Raw genomic sequence first — 12,504 nt, 5'->3', positions numbered from 1 at the left:
AGAGCAGATTTTTGGAAAATCAATGTATATGTTGAGAAAATTTTCAAACAAATAAATTCTGAACTATAAAATCTATAAAAAAAAATTTGGAAAAATTAAATCTGAAAAAAAGAGCAAAATTCTTCTTTTTTTTTTTGTAATGGAACAGTAATGGAACAAAATTCCCTCCATATCCCATAGTTGATGCTGTTTAAAATGTCTACATATCGTAAGTCTGTTAACCCAAGAAAACATCCTAAATCTCCTTTTAACAGACAATTTAAGTAAAACAAACTCAGCACTTATGTGAATCTGGTTTTAGATTTGGAGATTTTATGCAAATAAGTATATTAACATCCAGAGGGAACCTACCAATAAAGCATGGGTTTGGGTTGGCCTGTAATTCGAACAGACATGGTGACCTCCTGTCCTTCAATGACAGCTTGGTCTGTCATTGTCGCCTGTTCCAGAATAAACATAAAACAATAATATAAAAATAATGTCCATTACAGAGTCTAATAGTGCAGTTTTAACTGGAATTGTCTAAATTGCTATGAAATGTAACTGGTTAAAAAGAAACATCTAAAACATTTAAAGTAAATTTGCTTGAGGTTAGTTTGTCCTTGATGAGCAGACCAGAAAAGCAGGAGGTTCTCTAAATCTGGCATCAATTGTTCGTTTTGGCTCTTGAACTCCAAAATCCATAACTTCCTCCAAAGGACTTAGATACTCCTCATCAGATGTTATAGGGCTGCTGATTTCCATTGGCACACCCAAACTTCCCCTTGGCTCCTGTGCAGATTCTAAGATAAAGAGTGAAAAAAGCATGTTAGAACAAACTCACTAAACTAAAGCATGTTAGAAAATGTCCATCCATCCATCCATCCATCCATCCATCCATCCATCCATCCATCCATCCATCCATCCATCCATCCATCCATCCATCCATCCATCCACCCTTCCTCCCAGCAACACCTTCCACACTCATTTTAAAGCGATAAGCAATATTTACTCCCTCTATCTCATTCTTGGTCTTCAGTGGCATTCACTCTTTGTGAGAATACGTATCCTGTACTGATGCCACTGACTCCTCGTATTGCTAGGATGCAGTGGCTTGACTCTCACTTCCCCATCCCCCAACAATGACAGAGCCGCTCATCCATCTCTAAGACAGTTTGCAGCCAGACATACAGAATACTTATTTCAACTACTTGGGTCCAGATTCCTGCTCTTTTGTTCGTAATCAATCTCATTGCTAGATGAATTGGCATATTGAGAACTGCTGCACCCAAATCCATCTACACTGAATGCTATCAGTGCTCCGGGAGAGATCAAAAACTGTACCTCCTCTGTTTGAGATGGTGACTTAACCCCCAACCAATAGGGAGTAACCATTTTGTTCTGTTTAAGAACTGTAGACAGAAACTCAACATAATCATGAAGCATAACATACAACTGCCCAGGGGCTCACTGACAGAAACCAGGCTGCCATACATGGGTGCCACCAGGCCCCCTGACCCAGGGACACAACAACACTGAAAGCCAGAGCAGGGGCATCAACCCTTCGGTTTCCTACACCCAATGCCATTGTCGCTCCGCTCTCCAGCATGGAGTCACAGCCTGCATGCTAGAGAGAAACATCAGTTGTGCTGCTGCCATTCACATCTTTTTGTTATAGATGTTGGAGCTTGGTTTTTCAGTGTAACCCTGTCTCTCTGACTGTGGCTAACTGTATCTGCTCTCTTTAATCTTCTGACATGAGAGTTGGCTCTGAGCTTGTCTGCCTGGCTGTGTGTTTCCTGGACAGGGCTGCCTGTGGAGGTGGTTGACAGTTGCCTCTTTTATTTCTGCTCCTTTTTTTATGTCTGCTTCTATCTCCTTGAACCCCAGTCGACGTTCTGCTGGAGGTAGTTTTTCCTCTCCATTGTTGCTACAAGCATGCTTGGTGTGAGGGATTGCCTTCGAGTCAACGAGTAGATTAAGTCCGCTGGTTTTCCCTTAGATACAGTAGAAAACTTTGAACCAATCTGACTGTATGATCTGGTTGAATTGTCGCCATAAAGTGCCTTGAGATGAAATGAAATAGAATTGTAGTGAAGCCCTGGTTTAGCCCAAGCCAAACTGGAAATAAGCCACCATCAGGGTCTGGTATGTTACAAGTCAGGCAGGGGTGGCCATAAGGTTTCTTAGTGTCAGAATCTGTCATTGAGGACATTTCAAAAAGCAAAAGAATGAAAATCATTCTTTTTATTTAAATTCCAGAAGTAGTTTATATTAACTGTGTTCATTTGGATTTGCATTTAGCTTTCAATCACCAGTTTTTGCCGGAACAAAGACTACAACAGCCCGAAAAGGCCTTTAAGCCTTGCCACCATGTGACAGGTGGGTTTAGAAGATCATCAAAGTATTACTTCTCCAATCGGCAATGTTCTCAGTCAAGGTCAGCAGCTCCCAACTCCCACTGTAAACAATGACAGCAAAGCACTGCTTCCCCATCCAGAGGTGCTGGACAGTTTGCCAGAATTGCTACAAATTAGTTTTGAATTTTTAACTAAAATATGCTTAATCTAGTGTTGAGTGTTAATAAGACACAAGATTGACAGGACTGGAAGTTGTTTGATTAAATAAAAAATAGAATAAAAAAACGCATTTGAATGCATAAAAAAAAGCATAGGGAGGGTTAGGCGGATAGAATCAGTTTGCTCAAAACTCTTAAAATTATGACTGGTACTAAAAAACAGTCTACAGACCTAGGCGAACACTTCCATAGTTGACGACAAACTCAGATCTTATATGTACTGAATCAACAAAAGTTTGGAATTTATATATTTTTTTCTCTTGGAATATCTTTGGCAGTTTTTTTAAATGTCATATGAAGCATTGCTAAAAGAAAAGTCAAAGATCACTAGTTACTGACTGACCTTATTATGAGCAGTCTGACAGAGCAATAACACTACTGCTTCGCCACTTCCATATCATTAGGATTGCTGCTTCTGATTGTGCCTCTATGAACATGGATTATTTTGCTTTGCATTTCAGTGAGAACAATGGAGTTAAAAGGCATTACTAACTACCTGTAACCCATTTCCATACCTCTCATAATTATCGTCTAAAATGGAAAACGGTGTTGGATCAAAACAATAGTGCAGTCACAGTGAGTGCAGCTACTGAGACTCACTGGGCAATTTATAGGTTCAGTTTCACCTCTTAGTTTCTATGGTAACTATAACTGTGGTTATTCAGCTGGAATATATTACACACACACAAACACATGCACACTCATTTTGTTTAGAGAGATAACAGTGAAGGAGCAACAGAGAAATACAATGTCAGTGTGGGAAGACAAAGTACAGAACAATGGATTTTTATAAAGTCAAACATTAAACCATCTGTTTAGTTCACTGACCTGATTTATGTTGATAATCTCTAAATATGTTTGGATTTTTGTAATTGTAAAATAAAATAAAAAAACAGTCTGGATAGTATTTTTCTATTTAAATTACACATTTACACATCCTCCAATCTAAGTCAGGATTTGCTAATCAGTGATATAAAGAGTCTGAGCTTACCTGCTTTAACTGTAAGAGTGGCAGTGCTGGTGGCCCTTCCCATCTGATTAACAGCAGTTACACAGTATTTTCCACTGTCAGATGTTTTAGCCGATTTTATTAGCAGACTATGACGTTCACCCTCCACTTTGACCAGGTAGTTTAGCATACCTGTGACATCAGTGTTGTCTTTTGTCCAGGTAACTTGAATGAAAGAGATGGAAAGACATAACCCAACTTGCTTTTCTAAAAGTTCTTCTTTGTGGTTTTATAACAAAGTAAGACATGTTACCTTCCGGACAAGGTGTTCCAGCAATAATAGTTTTTAGTAGCACATCTGCTCCAGCGGATGCTACAGTATCCTGGAGGGTAAACTCAAACACAGGAGCCTCCATTGGGTCTTCTCCAGCAGAAACGTAGGAATCATCTGAAGAATCTGTACATTTTCCACAAAAAAACATGCCTAAAGCTATTAGCCATAAAAATACCTTTAAAAATGATTAAAAAATAACAAATTCTTCAACTAAAACATTATTCAGAGCTTATAAGGAAAGCACAACAAACCTAATTCTGGCGAAAGAGGACGAGGACGGCGGTTCTTTCCTTTTGTTTTCAAAGGCTTTCCCTCCTTGGCATTTGTGTTTTTTTGCTTGGGCTCAGTTTTCTTTGCAGGGACACTCTCATCCATTCTTTCATCTTCAACAACAATTGTGGGGACCTTTAATTTTAAGGCAGGTTTTGACACCTCCACTTCTATTGCGTCTTCTGTTGGGGTGATTGATGTTACTCTTGGGGATTTTGGACGAGGTTGAAGAGAGAGGTCTTGCATAATGACAGCCCTTTTCTGTACCAGGGGACTTTCCGGTCGGTTTTCAATTTTTCTTAATGATATATCCGCTAGTGTTTTCCTCCCTGTCTCAGGTTCTTGGATATGTGGGGATTCTTGCATTCGAGTTACTCTTTGAACAAGTGGACTAGGAGGCCTTCGTTCAACTTTACGAAGTGTCATTGTGACACTGGGTGATTCTGCCCTTTGTTGTTGATGTAATGCTGGTGAAGTTGACCTTTGAACTATTTCTGTTACTGGACTTACTCTATGTAATTCCCTGACAAACCGTTGTCCTGGCAGATCTGATAGCTGTACTGATTCTGGGGGCCCTGGGAGATTTCTAATTCTCCCTGAAGTTGGAACTGCTGATCCTGTTGATCCAGTTGTTGTCTTTTGGGGATGAAGTTGATGCAATTCCTGCTGTTGTTGCTGCATTTGTTGTTGACTCAGTTCCTTCTCCTTCTGCTGCTTTTCCAACTGAACCCGTTCTCTTTCTTGCAGTTTCTGTAGGACTTGTGGAGGGATTGGTTCAATTTTTCGGAGAGGTTGACGCTGCCTCCCCTTCAGGGTGAGCTGTTCAGTGGAGAAGGATTTTTTTAGATGAGGTTTCCCAACAAGTTTTTTGATGCGCTGAAGCTCTTCTGTGAACTTGTTTTCAATATCTTGAACTTTTTGAGAGTAGCGAGGTTTCTCCTCCAGTGAAGCAGCTCTCTGTTTGAACATGGATCTCCTCTCAGCAGCATCCTCTTTCAAAGCTTCTCTGAGATCTTCTCTTGAACTTTCTCTGGAGATGCCCAACCGGCTTCCACCATCATCTGAATCTACAGATCCAGCACGGTTGAATCCTGCCCAGGATCTTCCAGAGACTGACCCCTCTGGAATATCAAGACTTCGTCTGCGCTCCTCTAAGCCCCGGACCTTCTCAAAAACCTTTGAGCTTGCCCTTGTAAGCTTTGGAGATGGTCTGAGGTTGAACTCTTTTCTGGAGCACTCACTCAGTGGGGTCTGTGGTCTGGAGTCTTGCCCCCCTCCCTGAGAAACACTCTTTGGCTGCTTAGTCTTCTCCTCAAACTCCCCTGGAACTGTGTCTTGATATTCGGTTGGCACAACAGTTTTCTTACGTGAGCTGACAGGTGTAGTTGAACCAGAGCGACTTGGCATCGGAGAGGAGGGCGTACGTTTTACCAGCCTTGGCGATGGTGGTGGAAGAACTTGGGGTGGAGATTCTCTAACAAAGTCTTCTGGATGGCTTCTGCAACAGATGATTTATTAAAAAACTGCTGAAATCAATAAGTGGTTTAAATTTTGCATCCAAAAATGTATTTAAGAATGTACTATGATTGCAGTTGCTAATTCAGTATAACAAGGAAATGTAACTGTTATAGTGTGCCTCTTGCTTGCCTGGTAGAGAGATCCTCGTGTCCATGTGCTCTGCTTTTTTCCTCTCCAACTTTTTCCATCACTGTTTACCATGTAAAAGAACAAATATTTGATCCATTTAGATGGATATGAATTTAGGTTGGAACAATCCAAACCAAAACACTGCATATTTGCACCATATATATTTAATGCTCTGAACTTTCCATATCAATTCGTTTTTGGTTTTTTTTGCTTTTTCTTCTCCCACATATGATCACTGCTGCACAAAAAATTGAAATGTCATGAAAGCTGTACAAAATAAAATTTTGTTTTGTATACACTGTGTGTATACAAAATGACAACAAAAGTAGTCTAAGTCCAACCCAAAGGTTCCCCAACTACCAGTTGCTGACCCTCCAAATAATAACAAAAAAAAGGCATCTAGCTGTATTGATTACTAAACATCTACTGATGTTAAACCAATAAACAAGAGCATTGACCACAAACAGCCTCAGCAAACTTTACACTCCTCCTTACCATCTCTTGAAAAATCTGAAACAGAAATATCTTTGTACTGTATTAGTGCCAACAGATTTAATTTTAGTTATAGATTTCAATAAAAAGTCCAGTCTACTGCTTTAGTTTTGATTAAAGTGGAACCAGTGGAGCGCTTTCAGAGCTATATATACATAGGACATAGGAATAGGAGGACATAGGGACCCCCTTTTTCATCATTCTGCTTCATCCTATCTCTAATCTCCTACTCTGCAAAATCTGTTAGTTCAGTCTCCAATGTTATGCTCTCTGTTTTTTCTCGTTGCTTTGCCTGTTTTTCGCCTTTTAGGTTGGCCTGTTTTTCAGTGTAGTCCTGTTTGTCTGACAGTGACTGGCTGGATGTGCTCTCTTCATCCTCTGACATGGGAGCTGGCTCGGAGCTCGTCTGCCTGGCTGTGTGTTTCCTGGATTGCGCCGCCTTTTACAATCGTCTTTTGTATGTCTGTTTCTATCTCCTTGAACCCCAGTTAGCCTCAGATGATGGCCGCTCACAATGAGCCTGGTTCTGCTGGAGGTTTATTCCTGTTAAAAGGGAGTTTTCCCTCTCCACTGTCGCTACAAGCATGCTGAGTGTGAGGGATTGCCTTCAAATCAATAATTTTGCTTAGATAGAAAACTTTTAATCAATTTTCATGATCTGGTTGAACTGTAAAGTGTCTTGGGATGACATGTGTTGTGAATTGGCATTCTATAAATAAACTGAATTGAATTAAAATAAATACCTACGGTTGTTGACAGCAAGACAAGAACATCAAGAAAATTAAACTGCAAATTAAGCTAGTTTGGTGTGTTTAAAAAGTTGCTGGTAACTTTTTCACGGTTCTATAACAGAATCTGTTCTTACATTTGTTTTCTTAATTGTTTTGGCAACCTATCAGTAAGATATAAAAAGAAGATGAAACAAACAATAAAAGTGGTGGTAAAAACGAATTAACTGATCTGACAGAAAAACAATTTAAACAGAGTTACACAAAAGGCAAAAGGCTTTTCTAATCACTCAATCTATGGTGAATTTCAACTATTTTGAAGGGATTTGTTCAGTTATTCCAACTCTACTTATATTTAAGTTGATCTTTGGACAATAATGTTGACTCTAAAACGGTATAATGTTGTAGAGTGACTGTCTCTGTGTCTGTGTTTTTATGCTATACACCTGAAAAAAAGAATGCAACTGATTTTTGCATTTACTTAATCATATTTTGTTACTTTAACACAATTGTTTTATGTCCTACCCTGCTAACATGAAACAATTGTGTTAAAGTAACTAAATATGGTTAAGTAAATGCAAAAAACGGTTGCATTCTTTTAAATTTCCCTTTGGGGATAAAAAAAAAAGTTATGAATCAGCAGATCACATTAGGAAATCCATACTTAATGTTTTACAATAAAAGCTTAAATCTAAACCGTAGTTCCTCATATTTTTCCTTTTTAAGAATGTTATATTATTAAAACATATTACAGAATAGCCCAGAACTGTACTATGTGTAAAAACATTTTTGTTTAATTATACAAGTTTATTGGTTTGTCAGTGGAACACTTTATGATTAATGTCAAAAACTGCAGGCCAAACCTGTCTCTGCCTCACAGAAACACTAAAGCTGTCCTCATTTAGCAAATACTTTCATTGCAACTGACCTAAAATGTGAGGAATCGGGGTCATTTTGAATTTAGGATATTGGACCTGCATATTTGATGTTTTTCTTGAGGTCTTTTTCTCATAAATGTTTTCTTATGAAGGCTGCTGTGGCAGTAAAAATATCACCAGCGATATATCAAAAGCAAATCCACACCTGACACGTTCCAAAATACAAAAACACAAACTAGTTCTCACCATAAAACGCCTGGTCCTCAACATCCCCACCGTCCTCTTTGGTCTCGAACTGGTCTCCACCTTCATCTTCTGTTGTTTCAGAGTCTAAAAGTTAACCAAACAAAAACAAAAACAATCACACAAAAAAGAAGCATGATATTTGAGAGAAACACAAAAATAGTCTGTTTATATGATGTAATAATTTAACATTTTGGCAACATGGAAGTTGAATCATAGGATGAGGAGAGGACACTGTTGCCATAGTAACATGCTTACTACACCATCATTGTCACAGTTTTCTTCAGCAATATTTGGTGAACTGCACCGTAGAAAATAGAGGCCTTGTTCAGATTAGTTTGTTAATTGTACAAGTAAAAAAGGAGATGTTCCAAAGACTGAGCCAAACTGGAAACCTGCTATATCTCAGGTCTTGTATATGAGAAACTTACTAGAAAGCAAACTTAAATTCTCACCTGTTGGAAAACATCCTTAGTGCTTTCAAGTAAAGCAAAGTAATTAAATGTTGGAGACTAAAGCAAGGGCATCTCTTTGTCATCATCTCTCTGGATGGAAAGAGAACCTGAATGAGTACAAGTGTGCCTCCTCTGAATATACGCCTTTTGTTTTACCACTCACTGAAAATGTAGTCACTGCATACTGAAAATAGAAAGCGTGACTGAGTCACTGAATCCAAACAGCTTTTATGGGATGTTTGTTTGCCAGTAAGTAGAATTTATTGGAAAATAAAATGTTTTTAATCCATTACAACTAAAATGTTATGTTTGTTTTTTTTTTTATCCAATAAATTTCCATAAAATCCTTTATTCACACATTAATTAAACAAACTGGTGTCTACCACCACAAAGTCATACAGCAGCAGGCCAGTATAACGTCCTTTCTTTTTAATATTTTCTCAGCCAAGTGATGCACCAAATACATTGGTGCAGGGTGCATGTCTGGAAATTAAATGTTACAACTCAAGCATCTGATATTATCACTGCATATATTACTCTGCAGGTCCATGCAAAATTAATGCAAACTGCCTGCATTCCCAAATTCAAAGTAAAACGCTCCAAACTTTGAATGCTTCAAACCTTCCTCTCTTGAAAAAACGTATTTTTAGTATCTTTATTGACTTGTGATTGATGTCATAAATGAGTATGTTGTAGTTCAGGTAAAACATTGAATTTTATGGCAGAATAAGTATGTGCTGGTTTGCACACATTACAGCCAGAGAAATTTCCTTTTCCTAGAGAAAGTTTCAGATCCTGCCGCCGAAGTGATGATATTCAGCTCCTCTAAGTCAGTCGTTGAAGAAAGTCAGCTAATGTTTTGAGGAACGACCAGAATGCCCTTTTTTGAGATCTTTCCAGATACTCTTTCAGGGGAAGACCATGAAATCTGTGGCTTTCTATAGCTGCCTTTCATTCCCTCTGGACTGGGACCAATTTGCAATCACTCATACAGATAGATGAATGGATGTTACATTTTTACACTTAAATTTCTTTTCCACCAGCCAAATATTATACAACATAGAATTACTGTCAGTATTTGACTTTTCTCTTTTTTCAGCCATCCATCCATCCATCCATTATCTGACACGCTTGTCCCAATTAGGGTCGCGAGGGGTGCTGGTGCCTATCTCCAGCTGTCAATGGGCGAGAGGCGGGGTACACCCTGGACAGGTCGCCAGTCCATCGCAGATACAAACAGGACATACAACCATTCACTCACACAGTCACACCTAAGGAGAATTTTAGGGAATGTCATGTTTTTGGACTGTGGGAGGAAGCCGGAGTACCCGGAGAGAACCCACACATGCTCAGGGAGAACATGCAAACTCCATGCAGAAAGACCCCGGGCTGGGACTCAAACCCAGAACCTTATTGCTGCAAGGCAGCAGTGCTACCCACTGCGCCACTGAGCTTTTTTCAGCCATTACTACCTTAAAACATTTTCCTGCAAGTTTGTGATGATAAGGGAAATCTCTGTAAAAAAAATTGTCTGTAAATAAAATGTCTGTAGTCTATTACAGAACCAGCGGTTATACACACATCTTTCAAAGACATGACGACAAGACGAATGCACAAAACGTCAGACTGTAAAAAGCTTTCCGGGTTTTCCTGAAGGTTCAAAGGAACACTCTACCCACCTAATAGTTTGTAGGTTACAAATGTAAGGCTCTACCTGGCACACACACATATACCAGTGCAAACGCACCCCAGATGCATCAATCAAATTTTTATTTTCTTAACTAAACTAGTATACCGATAACTGGGCTGAGCATGGCGGCCGATATCTGATATTGATCCAATTCAACTGTTGACTGAATGAACCATACATCTGGCAATGTGAGGGAAGGCTTTACTAAAAACTGCTTCTGGACGCCTTCAAATGTATGCTGTGGCTGCTTTGTGATGTTTCCATTTTAACATGCTGCTATATCTGTGTTTATTGTGCTTTTGTGCTCACTGTGTCTATAAAATGAACTTGTGGTGGTTGAATTGTGGAGAATCTAAGATTTCCAAAGATGTCTTACATGTTTATATTGGTAAAGATTTTACCGTTGTCATTTTCCTGCATTCTGAGTTGTTAGTTGTAAACGCTATAAACACAGTTGCCAGGAGATTGGGTGGGTTCTGAGAGGATAAAATTAACAATATCCAATCAGGCTACTTGTTCAATAACAGAGCTGATATCTGTTCAAGGTATCGGATCGGTGCATGTTTATGAAAACCCCACACCACCCCATCCTGCACAGTTTTATAGTCCAGTCAAAATGCAATTTACATGTGACAGTACCTATTACATGCAATGCTAGGCAAAAAGCTTGCATTGTTTTAATGAATATATATTCTGCAAAAGCCTAACAACATAAGATCAAAAACAAAAGTTCTTCAAGATTAGAATTAGTACTTTATAAATACATAGGGGTGGTGTAGCCAATTTGTGACGCCATGTTGCTTCGCCACTTTTGATCAAAGTAGCTGAAAGAAGACAAACTTCAAGTAAAAAAAAAAATTCTGAAAACGAGAAGGAAGAGAAACAAACAGAAAACAAAAAGAAGTAACAACCAAGAGAAAATAAGAGTCAAATCAGTGAAGACTATTTATGAGGGTACAGGCTTTCTGCTGGACAGGTGAGGGCAGCTGTCATTCAAGCAGGTGACCATAAACTTATTTCAGCTCTGTTTTGAGAGAAATATTTATACGTTTCATTAATTAATTTAGCTGATTTGAGAATGTCACTCCCTGGCTCAAGGGCGCAGATAGCGTGTACGTCAGGGGTGTTCTGACGTACACAGATTCGAATGACCCTCAATCCGTCCCCCCCACTTTTATAAAAAAAAAAAAAAACATATGGCGAAACTCACAGAAAATCAAAAAGCTTTTTCTAATTTACTGCTTTGCAACAACAACATAAAACAGTCAGATCATAGACGGGCAATCGTTTTGTTTAACTGCAGGCTGCCTGCGTCGTAGAGATTCAAATCTAAAAGTTATCCTGTCTCTGGCATTTACGTCTCGAGCCTGGTTTCCATGGTTACTCAGACAGACAGTAGTGGCGGGACAGTTCCCAATTCCGGAGTCCGGACATCAACATGAGGCCAGCCAAACCGAAAAAACAGAAAACAATTGCATCCTTTTTTCGAAAAGCACCAACTGTAAGTAAACTGTTCATTGCGGTATCATATCACCTTGCATTTTTTTGGTTGTCTGTTCGATGTCGCCGTGGAAAAAAGAGTGGAGACGGTCAGTGAGAATAGCGTGAAGAGAGGTGCCAATGTCATAAGGCGGGAGGCAGGGGGAATCGACTGGCATTTATTTATTTATAATGAAATCGACTGTTCCGACTTTTTCTGGAGTTGTTGGGGGTCTTTCAGAAATATGTAGGCTACAGTAGGCTACTTGAATCCGTATTTATGCCAAGCCAAATGGTTTAGGTTGTTACAGGTTGAATCATGAGAAAAACGAACTTCAAAGCTAGACAAATTCCACTACACAGGGGCGGATTTAGGAAATTTTGGGCCCTAGGCAAAGACAGGCATGGGGCCTTCTGAATTGAGAAGACAACATATAGAACAGACCCATTATACAGATACAGAAATTTTAATAGAATAGAAATTTGAGGATGTCATGTATCTTCAAGTTTGTCTATGTCACTGTAACTCGGAGGAAAGAATCTCTCTCTCATATATATATATATATATATATATATATATATATATATATATATATATATATATATATATATATATATATATATATATATATATATATATAATGTGTGTGTGTGTGTGTATATATAAATAAATATTTAACTTTTAACTTTTAGCCCTTTAAATTGTTCATCTCATTGTATTTTTCAATAACGCATTTTTTGCACAAATGCCATTTTGCACTGAACCACTGCAACTTGCACAC

General features: G+C 38.7%; 1 protein-coding gene across 1 annotated transcript in view; it reads right to left on the bottom strand.

Moving 5' to 3' along the window:
- The window catches only part of spegb (striated muscle enriched protein kinase b), a 69,722-nt gene that overhangs the window by 37,969 nt on the left and 19,249 nt on the right, over positions 1–12,504 (bottom strand). Inside the window, exons 2-8 of the mRNA XM_038282931.1 lie at positions 8,102–8,185; positions 5,758–5,818; positions 4,092–5,608; positions 3,820–3,963; positions 3,549–3,731; positions 616–782; positions 352–440 (exon numbers count right to left, since the gene is read on the bottom strand). Of these exons, the coding sequence (XP_038138859.1) occupies positions 352–440; positions 616–782; positions 3,549–3,731; positions 3,820–3,963; positions 4,092–5,608; positions 5,758–5,818; positions 8,102–8,185 (2,245 nt within the window). The remainder of the gene's footprint in view (positions 1–351; positions 441–615; positions 783–3,548; positions 3,732–3,819; positions 3,964–4,091; positions 5,609–5,757; positions 5,819–8,101; positions 8,186–12,504) is intronic.

This window comes from Cyprinodon tularosa, unplaced genomic scaffold (assembly GCF_016077235.1).
Source record: "Cyprinodon tularosa strain WSP-4 unplaced genomic scaffold, ASM1607723v1 ctg189, whole genome shotgun sequence".
Taxonomy (NCBI): Eukaryota; Metazoa; Chordata; class Actinopteri; order Cyprinodontiformes; family Cyprinodontidae; genus Cyprinodon; species Cyprinodon tularosa.
The sequence above is the reverse complement of the archived record's forward strand: the minus strand, read 5'-3'. Positions and strand labels throughout refer to the sequence as shown.